Consider the following 23,289-nt stretch of genomic DNA (forward strand, 5'->3'; position numbering starts at 1 on the left):
GGCTGGGTTATGGTGTGTGAGGCTGGGTTATGGTGTGTGAGGGGCTGGGTTATGGTGTGTGAGGGGCTGGGTTATGGTGTGTGAGGCTGGGTTATGGTGTGTGAGGCTGGGTTATGGTGTGTGAGGCTGGGTTATGGTGTGTGAGGGGCTGGGTTATGGTGTGTGAGGGGCTGGGTTATGGTGTGTGAGGGGCTGGGTTATGGTGTGTGAGGCTGGGTTATGGTGTGTGAGGGGCTGGGTTATGGTGTGTGAGGGGCTGGGTTATGGTGTGTGAGGCTGGGTTATGGTGTGTGAGGGGCTGGGTTATGGTGTGTGAGGGGCTGGGTTATGGTGTGTGAGGGGCTGGGTTATGGTGTGTGTGAGGCTGGGTTATGGTGTGTGAGGGGCTGGGTTATGGTGTGTGAGGCTGGGTTATGGTGTGTGAGGGGCTGGGTTATGGTGTGTGAGGCTGGGTTATGGTGTGTGAGGGGCTGGGTTATGGTGTGTGAGGCTGGGTTATGGTGTGTGAGGGGCTGGGTTATGGTGTGTGAGGGGCTGGGTTATGGTGTGTGAGGCTGGGTTATGGTGTGTGAGGGGCTGGGTTATGGTGTGTGAAGGGCTGGGTTATGGTGTGTGAAGGGCTGGGTTATGGTGTGTGAGGGGCTGGGTTATGGTGTGTGAGGGGCTGGGTTATGGTGTGTGAGGGGCTGGGTTATGGTGTGTGAGGGGCTGGGTTATGGTGTGTGAAGGGCTGGGTTATGGTGTGTGAGGGGCTGGGTTATGGTGTGTGAAGGGCTGGGTTATGGTGTGTGAGGGGCTGGGTTATGGTGTGTGAAGGGCTGGGTTATGGTGTGTGAGGGGCTGGGTTATGGTGTGTGAGGGGCTGGGTTATGGTGTGTGAGGGGCTGGGTTATGGTGTGTGAGGGGCTGGGTTATGGTGTGTGAGGGGCTGGGTTACGGTGTGTGAGGGGCTGGGTTATGGTGTGTGAGGGGCTGGGTTATGGTGTGTGAGGCTGGGTTATGGTGTGTGAGGCTGGGTTATGGTGTGTGAGGGGCTGGGTTATGGTGTGTGAGGGGCTGGGTTATGGTGTGTGAGGCTGGGTTATGGTGTGTGAGGCTGGGTTATGGTGTGTGAGGGGCTGGGTTATGGTGTGTGAGGCTGGGTTATGGTGTGTGAGGGGCTGGGTTATGGTGTGTGAGGGGCTGGGTTATGGTGTGTGAGGCTGGGTTATGGTGTGTGAGGGGCTGGGTTATGGTGTGTGAGGCTGGGTTATGGTGTGTGAGGGGCTGGGTTATGGTGTGTGAGGGGCTGGGTTATGGTGTGTGAGGCTGGGTTATGGTGTGTGAGGGGCTGGGTTATGGTGTGTGAGGCTGGGTTATGGTGTGTGAGGGGCTGGGTTATGGTGTGTGAGGGGCTGGGTTATGGTGTGTGAGGGGCTGGGTTATGGTGTGTGTGAGGCTGGGTTATGGTGTGTGAGGGGCTGGGTTATGGTGTGTGAGGCTGGGTTATGGTGTGTGAGGGGCTGGGTTATGGTGTGTGAGGCTGGGTTATGGTGTGTGAGGGGCTGGGTTATGGTGTGTGAGGCTGGGTTATGGTGTGTGAGGGGCTGGGTTATGGTGTGTGAGGGGCTGGGTTATGGTGTGTGAGGCTGGGTTATGGTGTGTGAGGGGCTGGGTTATGGTGTGTGAAGGGCTGGGTTATGGTGTGTGAAGGGCTGGGTTATGGTGTGTGAGGGGCTGGGTTATGGTGTGTGAGGGGCTGGGTTATGGTGTGTGAGGCTGGGTTATGGTGTGTGAGGGGCTGGGTTATGGTGTGTGAGGCTGGGTTATGGTGTGTGAGGGGCTGGGTTATGGTGTGTGAGGGGCTGGGTTATGGTGTGTGAGGGGCTGGGTTATGGTGTGTGAGGCTGGGTTATGGTGTGTGAGGGGCTGGGTTATGGTGTGTGAGGGGCTGGGTTATGGTGTGTGAGGGGCTGGGTTATGGTGTGTGGGGCTGGGTTATGGTGTGTGAGGGGCTGGGTTATGGTGTGTGAGGGGCTGGGTTATGGTGTGTGAGGGGCTGGGTTATGGTGTGTGAGGGGCTGGGTTATGGTGTGTGAGGGGCTGGGTTATGGTGTGTGAGGGGCTGGGTTATGGTGTGTGAAGGGCTGGGTTATGGTGTGTGAGGGGCTGGGTTATGGTGTGTGAGGGGCTGGGTTATGGTGTGTGAGGGGCTGGGTTATGGTGTGTGAGGGGCTGGGTTATGGTGTGTGAGGCTGGGTTATGGTGTGTGAGGCTGGGTTATGGTGTGTGAGGGGCTGGGTTATGGTGTGTGAGGGGCTGGGTTATGGTGTGTGAGGGGCTGGGTTATGGTGTGTGAGGCTGGGTTATGGTGTGTGAGGCTGGGTTATGGTGTGTGAGGGGCTGGGTTATGGTGTGTGAGGCTGGGTTATGGTGTGTGAGGGGCTGGGTTATGGTGTGTGAGGGGCTGGGTTATGGTGTGTGAGGCTGGGTTATGGTGTGTGAGGGGCTGGGTTATGGTGTGTGAGGCTGGGTTATGGTGTGTGAGGGGCTGGGTTATGGTGTGTGAGGGGCTGGGTTATGGTGTGTGAGGCTGGGTTATGGTGTGTGAGGGGCTGGGTTATGGTGTGTGAGGCTGGGTTATGGTGTGTGAGGGGCTGGGTTATGGTGTGTGAGGGGCTGGGTTATGGTGTGTGAGGGGCTGGGTTATGGTGTGTGTGAGGCTGGGTTATGGTGTGTGAGGGGCTGGGTTATGGTGTGTGAGGCTGGGTTATGGTGTGTGAGGGGCTGGGTTATGGTGTGTGAGGCTGGGTTATGGTGTGTGAGGGGCTGGGTTATGGTGTGTGAGGCTGGGTTATGGTGTGTGAGGGGCTGGGTTATGGTGTGTGAGGGGCTGGGTTATGGTGTGTGAGGCTGGGTTATGGTGTGTGAGGGGCTGGGTTATGGTGTGTGAAGGGCTGGGTTATGGTGTGTGAAGGGCTGGGTTATGGTGTGTGAGGGGCTGGGTTATGGTGTGTGAGGGGCTGGGTTATGGTGTGTGAGGCTGGGTTATGGTGTGTGAGGGGCTGGGTTATGGTGTGTGAGGCTGGGTTATGGTGTGTGAGGGGCTGGGTTATGGTGTGTGAGGGGCTGGGTTATGGTGTGTGAGGGGCTGGGTTATGGTGTGTGAGGCTGGGTTATGGTGTGTGAGGGGCTGGGTTATGGTGTGTGAGGGGCTGGGTTATGGTGTGTGAGGGGCTGGGTTATGGTGTGTGGGGCTGGGTTATGGTGTGTGAGGGGCTGGGTTATGGTGTGTGAGGGGCTGGGTTATGGTGTGTGAGGGGCTGGGTTATGGTGTGTGAGGGGCTGGGTTATGGTGTGTGAGGGGCTGGGTTATGGTGTGTGAGGCTGGGTTATGGTGTGTGAGGCTGGGTTATGGTGTGTGAGGCTGGGTTATGGTGTGTGAGGGGCTGGGTTATGGTGTGTGAGGGGCTGGGTTATGGTGTGTGAGGCTGGGTTATGGTGTGTGAGGCTGGGTTATGGTGTGTGAGGCTGGGTTATGGTGTGTGAGGGGCTTGGTTATGGTGTGTGAGGGGCTGGGTTATGGTGTGTGAGGGGCTGGGTTATGGTGTGTGAGGCTGGGTTATGGTGTGTGAGGCTGGGTTATTGTGTGTGAGGCTGGGTTATGGTGTGTGAGGGGCTGGGTTATGGTGTGTGAGGGGCTGGGTTATGGTGTGTGAGGGGCTGGGTTATGGTGTGTGAGGGGCTGGGTTATGGTGTGTGAGGGGCTGGGTTATGGTGTGTGAGGGGCTGGGTTATGGTGTGTGAGGGGCTGGGTTATGGTGTGTGAGGGGCTGGGTTATGGTGTGTGAGGCTGGGTTATGGTGTGTGAGGGGCTGGGTTATGGTGTGTGAGGGGCTGGGTTATGGTGTGTGAGGGGCTGGGTTATGGTGTGTGTGAGGCTGGGTTATGGTGTGTGAGGGGCTGGGTTATGGTGTGTGAGGGGCTGGGTTATGGTGTGTGAGGGGCTGGGTTATGGTGTGTGAGGCTGGGTTATGGTGTGTGAGGGGCTGGGTTATGGTGTGTGAGGGGCTGGGTTATGGTGTGTGAGGCTGGGTTATGGTGTGTGAGGCTGGGTTATGGTGTGTGAGGGGCTGGGTTATGGTGTGTGAGGGGCTGGGTTATGGTGTGTGAGGGGCTGGGTTATGGTGTGTGAGGCTGGGTTATGGTGTGTGAGGGGCTGGGTTATGGTGTGTGAGGGGCTGGGTTATGGTGTGTGAGGCTGGGTTATGGTGTGTGAGGGGCTGGGTTATGGTGTGTGAGGGGCTGGGTTATGGTGTGTGAGGGGCTGGGTTATGGTGTGTGAGGGGCTGGGTTATGGTGTGTGTGAGGCTGGGTTATGGTGTGTGAGGGGCTGGGTTATGGTGTGTGAGGCTGGGTTATGGTGTGTGAGGGGCTGGGTTATGGTGTGTGAGGCTGGGTTATGGTGTGTGAGGGGCTGGGTTATGGTGTGTGAGGCTGGGTTATGGTGTGTGAGGGGCTGGGTTATGGTGTGTGAGGGGCTGGGTTATGGTGTGTGAGGCTGGGTTATGGTGTGTGAGGGGCTGGGTTATGGTGTGTGAAGGGCTGGGTTATGGTGTGTGAAGGGCTGGGTTATGGTGTGTGAGGGGCTGGGTTATGGTGTGTGAGGGGCTGGGTTATGGTGTGTGAGGGGCTGGGTTATGGTGTGTGAGGGGCTGGGTTATGGTGTGTGAAGGGCTGGGTTATGGTGTGTGAGGGGCTGGGTTATGGTGTGTGAAGGGCTGGGTTATGGTGTGTGAGGGGCTGGGTTATGGTGTGTGAAGGGCTGGGTTATGGTGTGTGAGGGGCTGGGTTATGGTGTGTGAGGGGCTGGGTTATGGTGTGTGAGGGGCTGGGTTATGGTGTGTGAGGGGCTGGGTTATGGTGTGTGAGGGGCTGGGTTACGGTGTGTGAGGGGCTGGGTTATGGTGTGTGAGGGGCTGGGTTATGGTGTGTGAGGCTGGGTTATGGTGTGTGAGGCTGGGTTATGGTGTGTGAGGGGCTGGGTTATGGTGTGTGAGGGGCTGGGTTATGGTGTGTGAGGCTGGGTTATGGTGTGTGAGGCTGGGTTATGGTGTGTGAGGGGCTGGGTTATGGTGTGTGAGGCTGGGTTATGGTGTGTGAGGGGCTGGGTTATGGTGTGTGAGGGGCTGGGTTATGGTGTGTGAGGCTGGGTTATGGTGTGTGAGGGGCTGGGTTATGGTGTGTGAGGCTGGGTTATGGTGTGTGAGGGGCTGGGTTATGGTGTGTGAGGGGCTGGGTTATGGTGTGTGAGGCTGGGTTATGGTGTGTGAGGGGCTGGGTTATGGTGTGTGAGGCTGGGTTATGGTGTGTGAGGGGCTGGGTTATGGTGTGTGAGGGGCTGGGTTATGGTGTGTGAGGGGCTGGGTTATGGTGTGTGTGAGGCTGGGTTATGGTGTGTGAGGGGCTGGGTTATGGTGTGTGAGGCTGGGTTATGGTGTGTGAGGGGCTGGGTTATGGTGTGTGAGGCTGGGTTATGGTGTGTGAGGGGCTGGGTTATGGTGTGTGAGGCTGGGTTATGGTGTGTGAGGGGCTGGGTTATGGTGTGTGAGGGGCTGGGTTATGGTGTGTGAGGCTGGGTTATGGTGTGTGAGGGGCTGGGTTATGGTGTGTGAAGGGCTGGGTTATGGTGTGTGAAGGGCTGGGTTATGGTGTGTGAGGGGCTGGGTTATGGTGTGTGAGGGGCTGGGTTATGGTGTGTGAGGGGCTGGGTTATGGTGTGTGAGGGGCTGGGTTATGGTGTGTGAGGGGCTGGGTTATGGTGTGTGAGGCTGGGTTATGGTGTGTGAGGGGCTGGGTTATGGTGTGTGAGGGGCTGGGTTATGGTGTGTGAGGCTGGGTTATGGTGTGTGAGGGGCTGGGTTATGGTGTGTGAGGCTGGGTTATGGTGTGTGAGGGGCTGGGTTATGGTGTGTGAGGGGCTGGGTTATGGTGTGTGAGGCTGGGTTATGGTGTGTGAGGGGCTGGGTTATGGTGTGTGAGGCTGGGTTATGGTGTGTGAGGGGCTGGGTTATGGTGTGTGAGGCTGGGTTATGGTGTGTGAGGGGCTGGGTTATGGTGTGTGAGGGGCTGGGTTATGGTGTGTGAGGGGCTGGGTTATGGTGTGTGAGGCTGGGTTATGGTGTGTGAGGGGCTGGGTTATGGTGTGTGAGGGGCTGGGTTATGGTGTGTGAGGGGCTGGGTTATGGTGTGTGAGGGGCTGGGTTATGGTGTGTGAGGCTGGGTTATGGTGTGTGAGGGGCTGGGTTATGGTGTGTGAGGGGCTGGGTTATGGTGTGTGAGGGGCTGGGTTATGGTGTGTGAGGGGCTGGGCTATGGTGTGTGAGGGGCTGGGTTATGGTGTGTGAGGGGCTGGGTTATGGTGTGTGAGGCTGGGTTATGGTGTGTGAGGGGCTGGGTTATGGTGTGTGAGGGGCTGGGTTATGGTGTGTGAGGGGCTGGGTTATGGTGTGTGAGGGGCTGGGTTATGGTGTGTGAGGCTGGGTTATGGTGTGTGAGGGGCTGGGTTATGGTGTGTGAGGGGCTGGGTTATGGTGTGTGAGGGGCTGGGTTATGGTGTGTGAGGGGCTGGGTTATGGTGTGTGAAGGGGCTGGGTTATGGTGTGTGAGGGGCTGGGTTATGGTGTGTGAGGGGCTGGGTTATGGTGTGTGAGGGGCTGGGTTATGGTGTGTGAGGGGCTGGGTTATGGTGTGTGAAGGGGCTGGGTTACGGTGTGTGAGGGGCTGGGTTACGGTGTGTGAGGGGCTGGGTTATGGTGTGTGAGGGGCTGGGTTATGGTGTGTGAGGGGCTGGGTTATGGTGTGTGAGGGGCTGGGTTATGGTGTGTGAGGGGCTGGGTTATGGTGTGTGAGGGGCTGGGTTATGGTGTGTGAGGGGCTGGGTTATGGTGTGTGAGGGGCTGGGTTATGGTGTGTGAGGGGCTGGGTTATGGTGTGTGAGGGGCTGGGTTATGGTGTGTGAGGGGCTGGGTTATGGTGTGTGAGGCTGGGTTATGGTGTGTGAGGGGCTGGGTTATGGTGTGTGAGGGGCTGGGTTATGGTGTGTGAGGGGCTGGGTTATGGTGTGTGAGGGGCTGGGTTATGGTGTGTGAGGGGCTGGGTTATGGTGTGTGAGGGGCTGGGTTATGGTGTGTGAGGGGCTTCATTACGGTGTGTGTGGGGCTGGGTTACGGTGTGTGTGGGGCTGGGTTACGGTGTGTGTGAGGGTGGGTTCTAAATTCATTGTAGAAAAGATGTTAACACACACGATATTACATCTCTGAATTATTTATTGTGTTGACCTTTCAGTCAGAGACCATTTTCTGCATGTTGTTTCATGTTTGCATATGGATCGTGTTGGATTTTGTATTTGTTTTCTATGTAATACGAATTAACCTAGCTGATTCTCTGCTATGATTTCAGTAGTGTTGTTTATGGGCTGTCTGTTTCAGATGTTTGACGTGGCAGAGGGGGCCCTGGGTGCTATTGGCCCCACACACAACTTTGAGCCTCCCCACTACGATGGAATCGAGTCCCTGGTGGTGCAGGGGGACGTTCTCTTCAGTGGCTCCAGGGACAACGGCATTAAGAAGTGGGACCTAGCCCGCAAAGACCTACTGCAGGTAAGAGATACAGATTGATATTTATTGGCATGAATCTTGCCCTGGAGCCAGAACTGAAAGATTTCTTCTAGATGGGCCAGCTGCAAAGTCAGAATTGGCTATTTGTACAAATGTATGCGAACTAAAATGAGTTTTCTTAATTTAGGGTTAGGTTTAAAATGAGAGATTATGACTTTGCCAGTCAGTGACTTCCAGGGGAAGATTCATGACAATAAATGCTAATCTGTGTAACAGAGGGCGAAGTGTCACTGACTATTTTGGTGAATCATGCTTTTGGAGAGGTGGTGCTTGAAGTGAGGAGCAGGTATTTTAAATGGAAAGTTATTTGATTAACACTGCTACCTGAAAACTAGTTGAATGGGAAACGGAGTCTGTATGTACTAAGTTGTTTGTATGTCTAACAGCTAGTGCCCAATGCCCACCGTGACTGGGTGTGTGCCCTGGGTGTGGTGCCTGGCTCTCCGGCCCTGCTGAGCGGCTGTAGAGGAGGGGTGCTCAAGCTTTGGCACACAGACACACTGGGGGCCCTGGGGGAACTCAAGGGCCACGAGAGCCCCATCAACGGCATCTCCACCAACAGCAGCCACCTCTTCACAGCATCTGAGTGAGTCACAGAACCACAAACACACACGCACGCACGCACACACACAAGGGCCTGGATGCAGCCATTGCAGTGACACTGTTTTTCTGCTCTGTAATTTGATAGTGATCGAACAGTGAAGATCTGGCGTGCCCGGGGCGGACTCGACAGCACCTTAGAGACAACGGCGGACACCACTGACGAGGTGGCCAATAACTGAACATGGCTGTGACCTCCCGTCGTGACCCTTAACCTTGGACGCTGCTGACTAGCACTTTTACCTCTGAGCTTTCACCTTGGAAACCATGGAACCCCCCCCCCCCCCCCCCCCCCCCCAGCCCCTACATATTGTAACCATGAAAACTGTGCAAGCTCGCAGGAATGGAATCTTATCTCAGCATAATTAGCTGTAGTCTTTCTCCAGAGTGAGATAGATGTATCCTTAGGGAAATTTATCTAGTCTAACCTGCCTGGCAGTTGCACTGACTTGTGCAGAATAAATTCTCTGTTAGCTTGGTAGACATCTTTCCCTCTCAGCTCATATTAAGTATATAGTAAGCCCACAAGGGTCATATTTAGACACACACACATACACACATACATACATATAGAGGCAGATTTTTAGGGTCTTTCTGGGCTGGGGGAGTTAATGCGTGGTGCGGAGAGGAGGAAAAGAGGATGGGTGGGCCACTGGGCTCTGTAGCTGGCCACTGGGCTCTGTAGCTGGCCTACAAGACCTGGACCAGGTTCTCCAGTTGCACAGCAAAGGAACAGAAGCACTGTAAGCAGAACCACTGTCCCTCCTTATCTGATATCAATGTGGCTTTATGTCAACTGACAAATCACCGCACCCCTTAAATCACAGCTTGGTTTAAATGTTATTTTGCTTCGAATTCAGCTCCCACTTATTGTAGCTGACCAAATTGTGAAACTTGTCTTGCACTTGTCAACCTGTCAACTGGATACACTAACTAACAATAGTCTTGTAACCACTTGGAAAAGGCCTTCAGTCAGTCAGTCACCTTCTGTCTGCTATCTTCGTCTTTACACGTAATCCTTACTGACTCTATGTGCAAATACAATGTCTCTTTGAGGATACACCGACTGTCTTCACTCACTCGTCCACTGCTCATAATTTATATCTATGTAGTAATGTACGATTCTCCTCTTAATGCTGTTGCCACACCCTCCCTCTAAAAGTTGTGAACTAACCTAACGCCTGTGCTGCTAAGTTGTTTGCTCACCTTTGACCCATAGAGGTCTTCTGTTCTGGACCTCAGGTGAGGTCCATATGGTAACCATAGTTACGTACTGTATATAATAATGTAAAGTGTGAGGAGGAGAGGAGCCGTTTACCTGTGCCTGTACTGTAAGCCTCCTATCCTGGTCCTGGAAGTCCCCCGTGTGTGGTGGTTGTATCCTGTGTGCCAGTTTTACTGCACATTACAACAGCCATATCTGTGATTGCTGTGAGCCAGGGCTGGGGTCAATACCATTTCAATTCCAGTCAATTCAGAAAGTAACACAAATTAGAGATGGAATTTTTGTGTACTTCCTAAATTTACTAGATTTGAAATGGAATTGACCCCAACTATGGTGTAAGCTGAACTAACTGTCAAATAATTAATTGTATCTGCTGTCTGCTGGGACTATTGAATGTTAAAGGACAAGTAGCAGCAGCCAGCAACACATGATCTATATGTTAACAGTATTGTATGATGAAATCAACTGAAGGTTAGCATTGTTGATCACCAAAACTCGCTCCACAAGGGAAACTGAGGACCATAGTTCGGAGACGGTGTTCTAACAGCACTCTTAATGCTTTTGAACAGAGCCTCTCTCCCTGACCCTGTGTCAGCCTGTTATGTTTCCTGGTCTGAGTCTGAAATTGCACCCTATTGCCTATATAGTGCACTACTTTTGTACATAGCACTATGGACCCTGGTCAAAAGCTAGTGCATTATATAGGGAATAGGGTGCAATTTCAGATGCAGCCCTGATTCTCTTGTTCTGTTAAACTGTATGTATTAAAACCAATCCTGGGTTCCCCTCTGGGGTTTAACTGTAGATGGCCCTCCCCAAAATGTCTGACTCTGTACTGTAGCAGTTCTGATGTCAGATGCCTGGTGAAATAAATGTCATCCTTCAAAAACCACCCAGTGTGTGGACATCTTGGTCTGTTTATTTTGAGGGAGGGTGAGGAGTGAGGGCAGAGCACTGATGAAGAAGAGCACTACAGGGATTGGAGCTGTAGTACTCACTGATCTACGAACCTGATTGGATAAGTGAAAGTAAGGTTTTCACCTCATTGCATTCACCTACGTTAAAAAGCTATGCTTACTGGAAGGGAGCAGGGTTTCAAAATAGCATTTTATTTTCAAAATACTAACCAGATGTATCCTCTAGATGGCAGTAGTGTAACTTGTAATTAATCAACAAGCAAGGCACAGAATGGCTAGCTGTACATTGTAATGACCTCATTGCTTACAATACAATGTTGGAGCACAAACATCCAAGTGAAAACTGTTATTTACTTGTAACTCATCCGGAAATCCAGAACCAAATCTCAGACTATTTTCAAAATGACTATTGTCATAAAATAATCTGTACTGAACTAGATCAAGGATTGCTGCACGTAAGGGCTAGTTTCTCAGAGACAGATACGGCTAGTCCTGAACTCAATGAAACAACGGCCCTAAATGTTTAAGGCATGTTTAACTGATGGTATTTGTGATGATATGACATTCAATTTCAGGGTGTAGGTGAATATTTTAGAACTACAGAGTAAAGCAAAGGTCTCTGAATTGCCAGTTCCGTGTCTCAGTTTGTAGTATGCCCTTTGCAATAGAAATTGTACCGTAAATTATTTAACAGCTGTGATTTTGCTTTTGATTTTATCGCAGAGAATATTGTTTGATTTTCAGAATAGAACACATTGGTAGCCTACGTGTGTGTTGACAATTGAATTTCTGATAAAACAAAAATAAGTTAATAAATTAGTTATAGACTTAGGAATTAATACATGTTATAACCAATAGTTACTAGACAAAGTGTAAAATGTTTTCAATTGAATGATCTGTATAGTGACTATATTTTTTTTGTTGAAACGATAGCTTTCTTACCTACAGTATTTACAGAGCATGTTGACTTAAGTGCATAATGCCCTTCAGAACCATGGGCAGAGGCGATAGGGGAGTTCCCAAATTCAGCACCGCAGAACATCGGATAGCGACTAGCTGCAGCCCCATCCCTTGTGTCGGGAATGACCTTGGCCCAAAACACAAACTCCAGATTATGGCTTTAAAGTAATAAACACATTGAACGTGTTTTAATGTAAATGGCAGATTGGATCAAGCAATTATGTCTCAGGATGTAAAAGATCAAGACCCTGGGCTTCAGCAACTGCGCCTGAAGATAAGACGTTTTGGCAATCAATCAGCAATTGGGCACACTGATTAAAACGCTAATTTAAGACTAAACTATAATCTAATTTGACGCAGGTGTTCCTATTTCAGCTCACTGGGCTGCTGCGTCTGGTTGAGAAATCCGTCACTTGTTAATTGAGCGATTTGCTCAGGTGGTCTCTTCTCACCTGGCTTTGGTGCGCCTGTCTTCCTCACTTTCATCGCTGTCAAAACCCAAGCAAGCGGATAACTGTGTGTGCTGGCGTGCAATATGATTTAATCAACCTGCTATACTATTTTGAGATGAAACCAGGTGGACACTCAATGTCTTGACAGCAAATTGTTTTATTTGGAAAGGTCCAGAGAGTGGCAATGAAAACCAGGTGGCCCATGATGCCCTTGTAGTGTCAAAGAAATGTGTTCCTCGAGGATGTCTTTCTTTGTAATGTATTATCATTCAGTAGATACTTTCAAAGCATTATCAGGCTACAAATCCTTATGTTAATTTATGCAATAAAGCATTTGCAATGGCTGCCTAAAAACATTAGCACAGTAGCCTTTAGGCCTCCTATAATGTGTTATCTTTTTTATTTTTCTAATTTTATTTCTGCAAGTGTTTAGGCTGACCTTGTGAGCTTCCCACCCTCCGCACTATCACCCATATAATAGGCTAGTACCTCGTTCTCAGCTCTGCATCTTAGAATGAGATGAATCTTTCAACAGTCACACATGACGCTGGGCTGTTGTGGGCAACACTCCTCTCGCTTCCTCATGCAACTGCGACCCTAAGCAGCGCACCGTTTTAACGGTTGCTTCCTTCTTTTATACGACCGAAAAAGGACTGTTTAACGGGAGATTTCGACGATGAGTAGCTTTATGAATATGGCGTGTATTGGAGACTTTGACCCGTTCACCGCTGCCATTCCCGCCACCAAAGTTGAGCTCACTGTGTCGTGTCGGTGAGTAGGCTAGATGGGCTCTTTCAGCATTCCTTCACATTGCTATTAAGTGGAATCGGAATTCTTGCAGTTTAAGACTATGGAGAACGGTGCTTATGATGATTGGCGTACTGCAAAATATAAATAGTTTAGTGTCTGAAATTAGTCAAGTTTTCAATATATTTCCATCAAGCATTCTAGCACTAACAATTCATTTTATTTTGTGTGGCCAGAAAACAAACGTCTGTTAATCATTAACCAAATGATAAACATCTCAATATATCTGTCATTTTGACCATTATCATTATTGCTTTATAGGTTTATCAATCAAGGAAACATTTGAGGAATGTTTAAATCAAGTTTATGACCGTAGAACAACGTGGTTTTTAGTGTTTCCAAACGTGAAAGCTCTCGGGCTTCCCTGCGGGCTCAAATTAACTAAACAAACCGCCGTCCAGAAAATGGATGATGCAACTGAGATAATTTATGGATGCTTTAACTGCATCTCCCCGGAGAGATGTGACTTCCAGTCAGATACAAGTACAACTGGAGCCGCATCTGGCTGGTTCGGGCTCCATGTTGCGTAAGAGCCACGCGCCTCCTTCAGCCCGGGGTCCTCGCGGAGTTCCTTCTACCAGAATGAGGTGATGCTTCCGCGGCTGGTTGGTCACACGGTCAGTCACAAGACTCACTGTGGACATCATTTAACATACACACACGGGAATTCTCTGAGTGGGAGTGGCTGCACGGTGCACATGAGACGGTCTCTGTCCACTCATGTGGTGCTGAACTTCCGAATTCGGATTCACATTCTGTCGCTTTCCGCTTCAATGGTGCTGGATAGCAGATCGCCATCACAGCTTGTTTCTTTAAGCCAAACTGACCTTTTATTCTGCCTGTGTTTATTCTTGTGGCGGTGTATAGAATGGATAAATAGCCTACGTAGTTATAAGGTTGTTTTGTATGTATTTTTAAAAGGGAATGCGGTTGCTATGCTCTTTGTGGTGACTTAATTGAGAGGGGTTGTAAAATTGTGATACTGTCTATTTTCTATGTATGTTGAAGTGCATACTGTATGACATTGTTTACAGTCATATACGATGGTTTATAGCTGGGTCTTAATGATGATGATAGTTATCTCAGGACTCCTATGACCACCCCTTAAAGTTTTGACATATAATGGTAATGGGTTAAGTCCTTCAAGGGGACCTTTCAGTAATTAACCCAGAATCATCAGCATGCCATGCAGTGTAGTGAAGCAGAACAGAGAATGGATACATTGATTAGTTCAGACGCAATTACTGTAAGACGTCAATGTACTGACATGCATGTGTAACTGATAGATGCACACACACACACACACACACACACACACATGCACACTACATGTTAATTTTTAAATGTATGTAAATTGTAAAGTATGTTGTCTGTAATTCCTTTTTCGTTATGTGTAGGACCCCAGTAATAATAGCAGACGCCATTGGGGATCCTGATAAAATACAAATCTGAAACATATCTCCAATCTGCTGCCACAGCAGCCAACCCTGGCCGTGACAATCATGATTTTGGCTGCGTTCCACACGGCACCCTATTTCCTATGTACCGTTTACCAGGGCCCATAGCGTGCCATTTGGGACACAGACTTATAGTTGATTCATGAGGGACTATCACCCTTGATCACCATCGCCCAGTAATATAGTTTGCGTCGTGTGTCTAGATATGTGCTCAAGAGGCTTGCGGCTTCGGGGCCTTAAGGATCAAAAGAGCTTTGATTCTTTATTATGAAATGTTTCATAAGAAGTGGCACATGCCCCCTCTGATGTATCCACTTGTATTTTTAAACAGTATTTTCAGTGTACAAAGATATAGCCTAGTTTCCTTTATGCATAATTCATTCAAATATGTCAGTCAGTGTCCTTTCAAAAAAAAGGAGGTGCATGATGTCTCTGTAAGAGAGATTTCTGTTTTGAAAGTGTCCACTTGAGAAAGTGTTAGCCTAGATTGGGATGCTGTCATCTGGATGGTCTGAGCTGCAGGAGGGAGACCGTCTTATTATGGGAGACCTTTGGGCAGACAAGAAGCAGAAAGGGTATGAAAGGGTATCCTATTGAAGAATTGACATGTTGTGATGTGGCTGTATTGAGCAGGGATCCCAACCTTCAGGGACTTCAGAGCTGCTGGGTCAATATGTCACCATGGGTAGGAATGAATGGAGACACTCCCTGTCTCCTAATCTATGCGTACTGTGAATTTCTCTCTGTACAGAATGCACCTACAATTTAGAAGCAGCACTATTCTACAGTGGTCATTTTGATAGTTGGTGCAGGTTTAGAAAGGAGCAGTTTTTCTATGTCTCATCAAATCAGGTTGTCTTAGAGTAGGCTCTGACTGCGAGAGTCTTGAGAATAGGCCTACTAAATGTTTAACTGTTCAGTGTGTGGTTTACTATTTACATGTGAGCATTATTGGAATCATACATTGACTCTTGGGGGTGAGATATCAATATTGACGTCAGTATCTGACAATTGTGGGATTCTTATATACAGGCCTATCAGGAATCAAGCTAAGACCCAAGTGCTGACTGTATGAAGTAACAATGTTTATTGTAACAGGGGCAGGCAAATGACAGGTCAAGGCAGGCAGGGATCGATAATCCAGAGTAGAGGCCAAGGTACAAAACGGCAGGCAGGCTCAGGTCAGGCAAAGGTCGAGGCCAAGGTCAAAAACCAGGAGGCAGAGAAAAAGAGACTGGGGAAAAACAGGAGCAGAGACAAAAAGCTGGTTGTCTTGGACAAACAAGACACTGGAGCCAAGATAATCCCAATACCACGGGAACCTGCAGAAACTTAACCAGCAGGAATTGGATCATCTCGTTGTGGTTCCCCGACACTCGTAGGTTGACTGGGGTGGTCTGGTGCGTGACCCGGCCAATAGAGCGCCCGTCCAGCACTCTAACTCCCATGGGAATGGAGAGGGGTTGACTACCTCAGACGCCTGTTTAACAGCCATGAGACTCATATCGCCTCCGAGTCGATGAGTACCTGGAGAGACTTGAACTGGTCGCCCCACAGCAGGGTGGCATGGAGTGTACTCACTCCAACAAATGAGATATGTCTCTTGAAGGGGTGATGGCGTTGCTACCAGCCGGGTTACAGAGGGGCTGGGAGGTTACCGTCGTGGTCGTGTGCCTAGTAGGCAACCCATGGAATTTCTCACGCAATGCGTGCAATGCTAGGTCATGACGTTCTGCCATGGCCTGGAACCCTTCCATCAGACCGCAAAGCATCTCCTCATGCCTACCAATGGTGGCTCCTTGGGAGGAGATGGCGTTGCGGAGGTGGTCCAAGTCTGCTGGGTCAGTCATGGCCAGTTTGTACTATCAGGAATCAAGGTAAGACCCAAGTGTAGACTGTGTGAAGTAACAATGTTTATTGTAACAACAGGGGCAGGCAAACGACAGGTTAAGGCAGGCAGGCAGGGGTCGATAATCCAGAGTAGGGCCAAGGTACGGGACGGCAGACAGGCAGAGGTCGAGGCCAAGGTCAAAAAACAGGAGGACGAGAAAAAGAGAAGATTGGGGGAAAACCAGGAGCAGAGACAAAACGCTGGTTGACTTGAACAAACTGGCACAGACAGACAGAAAACACAGGTATAAATACACAGGGGATCAGTGGTGAAGATGGGCGACATTTGGAGGGGGTGGAGACAAGCACAAGGACAGGTGAAACAGATCAGGATGTGACAAGGCCCTTGTTTTGTCATAGAGGTGTCATAGAGGTGCCCAGGTCCCCTAGTCGTTGCAATTTGCCAGTGAGCTAATAGACCTGAGCAAAACATTAACACTGCCGGATGTAATGTAAAGGCCACAAAATGTTAAATGGTACAAGGCCCAGAGAATAGAGGCTCCAGGGGCCTAAATCACACAAGAGCTGGTTCATATGTAGGTGTAGAATCTTAATTTGATCACCCTGTTGTTGCAGGAACTGTCCTGCAGTTTTTGGGATTTTGTGTTGTAGATATGTGGTAGTTGAGTAGGGGCTTGAGGGCACACAGTTAGTGTGTTGGGAAATCTGTTATGAATGTATTGTAATGTTTTGGGGATCCATAATAAACCCCAGGAAGAGTAGTGGCTGCCTTGACAATAACTAATGGGGATCCATAATAAACCCCAGGAAGAGTAGTGGCTGCCTTGACAAGAACTAATGGGGATCCATAATAAACCCCAGGAAGAGTAGTGGCTGCCTTGACAAGAACTAATGGGGATCCATAATAAACCCCAGGAAGAGTAGTGGCTGCCTTGACAAGAACTAATGGGGATCCATAATAAACCACAGGAAGAGTAGTGGCTGCCTTGACAGGAACTAATGGGGATCCATAATAAAACCTAGGAAGAGTAGCTGCTGCCTTGACAAGAACTAATGGGTATCCATAATAAACCCCAGGAAGAGTAGCTGCTGCCTTGACAGGAACTAATGGGGATCCATAATAAACCCCAGGAAGAGTAGCTGCTGCCTTGACAAGAACTAATGGGGATCCATAATAAACCCCAGGAAGAGTAGCTGCTGCCTTGACAAGAACTAATGGGTATCCATAATAAACCCCAGGAAGAGTAGTGGCTGCCTTGACAGGAACTAATGGGGATCCATAATAATTGCATAATTGCATTGTTTCTTTTTGACCATTTTAATTGAAAACAATCACAGTAAGGTACTTAATTGTTACCCAGAAATGATTTGATATTGAGATGATGGCTGCATTGGACCTTTCAATTATTTTATAGTTCACATTTCTTGTTGCTGCAGGATTACTTACTTGTTGTGAGAAAATTATCAAATTAAGATCCCTCATCTGTAGGACAGATCCAGAGAAAGATGACGGTGGTGTCCAGGGTAACAGTGAAGTAGCAGGACTATAAAGTTAGGTGAGTGGCACGGGGCCAGAACCCCTGCCCCAAGGGGGTCACACTTAGTGACTACGTTAATGAGCTTTTCAAAAGGGCCATTTGGTCTCATTAAGGCCCCACCAGCCTTGTGATTATAACCATTTACTTGAGAGAAAGGACAGCGGGCTGTTTCTGTCTGTCTTCAACTTGCTCCCCAAATTGCATTGTGCAAGTTTTACAAAATCATTTTGAGAAAACTCCATGAGCAGTGTGCTATTGTCAGCGTCAGCGGTGTATAGGTGAGGACTGAGTCAAGCGCAGGAAACAGAACTGAGTAAAAAATAACGTACTCTACTCGGGGAAAATAAACAGTACAATAAATCCACGTAGGGCTCACAAACCCTAACACGCAAGACTAACACATAACAGGAACAATCAAGCACAACACATACTGGGAACCAGAGGGTTACATAGGGAAATAATAATAACCTAATGGGAACCAGGTGTACACTCAAGACATAACAAATGGAAACAGAAACATGGATCGGTAGCAGCTAGAAAGCCGGTGACGACGAGCGCCAAATGCCGAGAGAGAGAGAGGCACCAACTTCGGTGGAAGTCGTGACAGCTATACAGTGGCGTGAGAAGGTATTCACGTCTTGACTTTGTCCACATTTTGTTGTGTTACAGCCTGAATTTAAAATGTATTAAATTGAGATTGGTGGTCACTGGCCTCCACACAACACCCCATAATGTTTTCTAAATGTTTACAAATGAATAAAAAATTACAAGCTGAAATATCTTGAGTCAATAAGTAATTAAGTAATAAGTTCAGTAGTAATATGGACTCACTCTGTGTGCAATAATAGTGTTTAACATAATTTTTGAATTACTAACTCATCGCTGTACCCCACACATACACTTGTCTGAAAGGTCCCTCAGTCAAGCAGTGAATTTCAAACACAGATTCAGCTACAAAGACCAGGGAGATTTTACCCATCTACCAATAGGGGCATCTATTGGTAGCAGCTAGAAAGCCGGTGACGAGGATGTATGAGGATGGATCAACAACATTGTAGTGACTCCACAATACTTACCTAATTGACAGCGTGAAAATAATGAAGCCTGTCCAGAATAAAAAATATTACAAAACATCTATCCTGTTTGCAACAAGGCACTAATACTGCAAAACGTTTGGCAAAGCAATACACTTTTTGTTTTGAATACAAAATGTTATATTTGGAGCAAATCCAATACAACACATTACTGAGTACCACTCTCCACATTTTCAGCCACAGTGGTGGCTGCATTATGTTATGGGTATGTTCTTAATCGTTACTAAGAACTGGGGGTTAAACACAGGCAAAATCCTACAGGAAAACCTTGTTCAGTCTGCTTTCCACCAGATACTGAGAAATAAATACAATAACCTAAAACACAAGCCCATATCTACACTGGTGTTGCTTACCAAGAAAACAGTGAATGTTCCTGAGTGGCCAAGTTACAGTTTTGCCTTAAATCTATACCGATCAAAAATATAAACTCAACATGCAACAATTTTACTGAGTTACAGTTCATATAAGGAAATCAGTATATTGAAATAAATTCATTAGACCCTAATCTATGTATTTCACATAACTGGGCAGGGGAGCAGCCATGGGTGGGCCTGGGAAGGCATAGGCCCACCCACTGTGAGCCAGGCCCAGCCAATCAGAATGAGTTTTTCCCCACAAAGGGCTTTATTACAGACATACATTCTCCTCAGTTTCATCAGTTGTCCGGGTGGCTGGTCTCAGATGATCCCGCAGATGAAGAAGCCAAAAGTGGAGGTCCTGGGCTGGTGTGGTTACACGTGGCATGTGGTTGTGAGGCCTGTTGGACGTACCATAAAATTCTCTAAAACGACATTGGAGGTGGCTTTTGGTAGAGAAATTAACATTCATTTCTCTGGCAACAGCTTTGGGGGACATTCCTGCAGTCAACATGCCAATTGCATGCTCCCTCAAAACTTGAGACATCTGTGGAATTGTGTTGTCGGACAAAACTGCACATTTTAGAGTGGCCTTTTATTGTTCCCAGCAAAAGGTTCACCTGTGTAATGATCATGCTGTTCAAACAGTTTATTGATATGCTACACCTGTCAGGTGGATTATCTTGGCAAAATAGAAATGCTCACAAACAGGGATGTAAACAAATTTGTGCACATCATTTCAGAGAAATAAGCTTTTTGTGCATATGGAGCATTTCTGGCACCTTTTATTTCAGCACATGGCACTAGTTCTTGTTACGGTGCGTGAATGAGGACCCAAAAGCGAATCAACTTAAACAGAGCTTCTTTAATTACCAAACATAGGTAGGCTCAGATGGACCGGCAGATTCCGACAGGACAGGACAAGGTTACAGCAAACATGACGGCAGTCTGGTTCAGGCATGAATGACACAAACAAACAAGAATCCGACAAGGACAGGAGCAGAAACAGAGAGAGATATAGGGACCTAATCAGAGGGAAAAAGGGAACAGGTGGGGAACGGGGTGAATGGGTAGTTAGAGGAGACAAGGGACAGCTGGGGGAAAGCGGGGGAGAAAAGGTAACCTAACACGACCAGCAGAGGGAGACAGGGTGAAGGGAAAGGACAGAGACAAGACAACATGACAGTACATGACAGTTCTGCTCCTCTAGTTCCTGTGTTCTAGTTCTAGTGTTCTAGTGGTCTAGTTCTAGTGTTCTAGTACTCTAGTTCTAATGTTCTTATTCTAGTGTTCTAGTTCTTGTGTTACGGTTCTAGTGTTTAAGTTCAGTGTTCTAGTTTTCTAGTTCTAGTGTTCTAGTTATAGTGTTCTTCCCTAGTTCTAGTCTTCTAGTTCTAGTGCTCTAGTTCTTGTGTTCTAGTTCTAGTGCTCAAGATCTTGGGTTCAAGTTCTAGTGCTCTAGTTCTAGTGCTCTAGTTCTAGTGCGCTAATTCTTGTGTTCTAGTGTTCTAGTTCTAGTGTTCTAGTTATTGTGCTCTAGAACTAGTGTTCTAGTGTTCTAATTCTAGTGCTCTAGTTTTAGTGTTCTATTTCTAGTGTTCTAGTTTTCTATTTCTAGTGTTCCAGTTATTGTGTTCTAGTGTTCTAGTTCTAATGTTCTAGTATTCTAGTTATTGTGCCATAGTTCTAGTGTTCTTGTTCTAGTGCTCTAGATCTAGTGTTCTAGTTCTAGTGCTCTAGTACATGTGTTCTAGTTATAGTGTTATATTTCTAGTTTTCTAGTGTTCTAGTTCTAGGGTTCTAGTTCTACTGCTTTAGTTATAGTGTTCCAGTGTTCTAGTTATATTATTCTACTAGTTATTGTGCCCTAGTTCTAGTGTTCTTGTTCTAGTGCTCTAGATCTAGTGATCAAGTTCTAGTGTTCTAGTTCTAGTGCTCTAGTTCTAGTGTTCTAGTTCTAGTTTTCTAGTTCTAGTGTTCTAGTGTTCTAGTTCTAGTGTTCTAGTTCTAGTGTTCTAGATCTAGTGTTTTAGTTCTAGTGCTCTAGTTTTTGTGTTATAGTGCTCTAGTTCAAGTGTCCTAGTGCTCTAGTTGTAGTGTTCTAGTTGTAGTGTTCTATTTGTCTTTTTCTAGTGCTCTGGTTTCAGTGTTCTAGTTATCATGCTCTGGTTCTAGTGTTGTAGTTCTAGTGCTCCCATGTTCCAGTTTAAGTGTTATATTTCTAGTTTTCTAGTGTTCTAGTTCTAGGGTTCTAGTTTTACTGCTTTAGTTCTAGTGTTCTAGTTCCAGTGCTGTAGTTCTAGCGTTCTAGTTCTAGTGCTCTAGTTCTAGTTTTTTAGTTGTGGTGTTCTAGTCTACTAGCTTTAGTCTTCTAGTTCTTGTAACCTCGTTCTAGTACACTAGTTCTAGAGCTTAAGTTCTTGTGTTCAATTTCTAGTGCTCTAATTATTTTGTTCTAGTTCTAGTGTTCTAGTTATTGTGTTATAGTTTTCTAGTTATAGTGTTCTTGTTCTATATTTTTTATTCTAGTGCCCAATTTCTAGTGTTCTAGTTCTAGTGTTCTAGTTCTTGTGTTTTAGTTGTAGTTCTCTAGCTATAGTTCTAGTGCTCTAGTTCTAGTGTTCCGGTGTTCTAGTTCTAGTGCTCTAATTCTAGTGTTCTAGTGTTCTAGTTCTAGTGTTCTAGTTATTGTACCCTAGATCTAGTCTTCTAGATCCAGGGCACTAGATCTAGTGTTCTAGTTCCAGTGCTCTAGTTCTTGTGTTCTAGTGTTCTAGTTCTAGTGTTCTAGTGCTAGTGCTCTAGATCTAGTGTTATTATACTAGTTCCCTAGTTCTACTGCTCTAGTTCTAGTGTTCGGGTTCTAGTGACCTAGTTCTAGTGCTCCATTTATTGTGTTCTATTGCTAGTGCTCTAGTTCTTGTGTTTTAGTTCTAGTGTTCCAGTTCTTTTGTTCTAGTTCTAATGCCCCATTTCTTGGGTTTTAGTTCTAGTGCACTAGTTTTAGTGTTGTCGTAATAATAGTCTAGTTCCAGCATTCTAGTTCTAGTGCTCTGGTTCTTTTGTTCTAGTTCTAGTTCTAGTGTTGTAGTTATTGTGATCTAGTGTTCTATATCTAGTGCACTAGTTCTAGTGTTTTAGTGTTCTTGATCTTGTTATACATCTAGTTCTAGTGCTCTAGTTCTAGGTAGTTCTAGTGTTCTAGGGCTCTGGTTCTAGTGTTCTCATTCTTGTGCTCTAGTTCTAGTGTTCTAGTACTCTAGTTCTAGTGTTCTAGTGTTCTATGTCCAGTGTTCTAGTTCTAGTGTTCTATTTCTAGTGCTCTAGTTATTGTATTTTAGTTATAGTGCCCTAGATCTAGTGTTCTAGTACTAGTGCCCTGGTTTTCCTGTTCTACTTCTAGTGTTCTACTTCTAGTGTTCTAGTTATAGTGCTCTAGTTATTGTGTTCTAGTTCTAGTGCCCTAGATCTAGTTTTCCAGTACTAGCTCCCTTGTCCTACTGCTCTAGTTCTAGTGTTATGTTCTAGTTCTAGTGCTCTGGTTCTAGTTTTCTAGTTCTGGTGTTCTGGTTCTAGTGTTCTAGTTTTAGTAGTCCATTTTTTGTGTTATACTGCTAGTGCTCTAGTTATTGTGTTTTAGTGTTCTAGTTCTATTGTTCTAGTTCTAGTGCAAGTGCTCTAGTTCTAGTGCTCTATTTCTAATATTCTAGATCTAGTGTTATAATGTTCTAGTTCTTGTGCTATAGTTCTAATGTTCTAGCTCTATTTCTCTAATTCTAGTGCTCTAGAACTTGTTTTCTAGTTATAGAGTTCTATTATTCTAGTTCTAGTTTTAGTGCTCCAGTTCTTGTGTTCTAGTTCTAGTGCTCTAGTCCCTGTGTTCTAGTTCTAGTGTTCTAGTTCTTGTGTTATAGTGTTCTAGTTCTTGCGTTCTAGTTCTAGTGTTCTAGCTCTAGTGCTCTGGTTCTGGGATTCTAGTTCTAGTGCTTTAGTTCTAGTGCTCTAGTTCTAGTCTTCTATTTATAGTCTTCTAGTTCTAGTCTTCTAGTTCTAGTGCTCTAGTTGTAGTGCTATAGAACATTCTTGGGCTTGCTTTCCTTTTTTGTTTTCTTCTCAACCTCTAAAGGTAATAATATTTTATGCTGCCCTTTTTTGGGAATACTGTGTGTTCATGCTAGTCTGATCTCCAGTGTCATCTCAGGTGGAAGTTGTCCCCCTCAAATCACACAGCTTTATAGTCTGACTTTGGGAATGGCTTGTAGAATTGAATAGGTGACTGCTGCATGATGTAAGTGGTGGAATTTCAAATGTAATTCTGATGTCATGCTAGTTTACTGTGCTCGTAAATGTTTGATGAACGGTGAGGAGTCACTC

The 23,289-nt window shown here is 47.1% G+C and overlaps 2 protein-coding genes across 9 annotated transcripts in view; both read left to right on the plus strand.

The window, feature by feature from the left end:
* LOC110502363 (kinesin-like protein KIF21A) overlaps positions 1-10,375 on the plus strand; it is an 81,835-nt gene extending 71,460 nt beyond the window's left edge. For all 8 annotated transcript variants that reach the window (XM_036959025.2, XM_036959034.2, XM_036959027.2 and 5 more), the window contains 3 exons: positions 7,470-7,640; positions 8,045-8,244; positions 8,347-10,375. In XM_036959025.2, coding sequence (XP_036814920.2) covers positions 7,470-7,640; positions 8,045-8,244; positions 8,347-8,440 — 465 coding nt within the window. In that variant the 3' untranslated portion in view covers positions 8,441-10,375. The remainder of the gene's footprint in view (positions 1-7,469; positions 7,641-8,044; positions 8,245-8,346) is intronic.
* Positions 10,376-12,316: 1,941 nt separating this feature from the next.
* Positions 12,317-23,289, plus strand: part of LOC110502371 (copine-8) — an 86,381-nt gene continuing 75,408 nt past the window's right edge. Inside the window, exon 1 of the mRNA XM_036959047.2 lies at positions 12,317-12,583. Coding sequence (XP_036814942.1) covers positions 12,489-12,583 — 95 coding nt within the window. The 5' untranslated portion in view covers positions 12,317-12,488. The remainder of the gene's footprint in view (positions 12,584-23,289) is intronic.

Source organism: Oncorhynchus mykiss, chromosome 2, assembly GCF_057628025.1.
Source record: "Oncorhynchus mykiss isolate SJ-2025 chromosome 2, ASM5762802v1, whole genome shotgun sequence".
Taxonomy (NCBI): domain Eukaryota; kingdom Metazoa; phylum Chordata; class Actinopteri; order Salmoniformes; family Salmonidae; genus Oncorhynchus; species Oncorhynchus mykiss.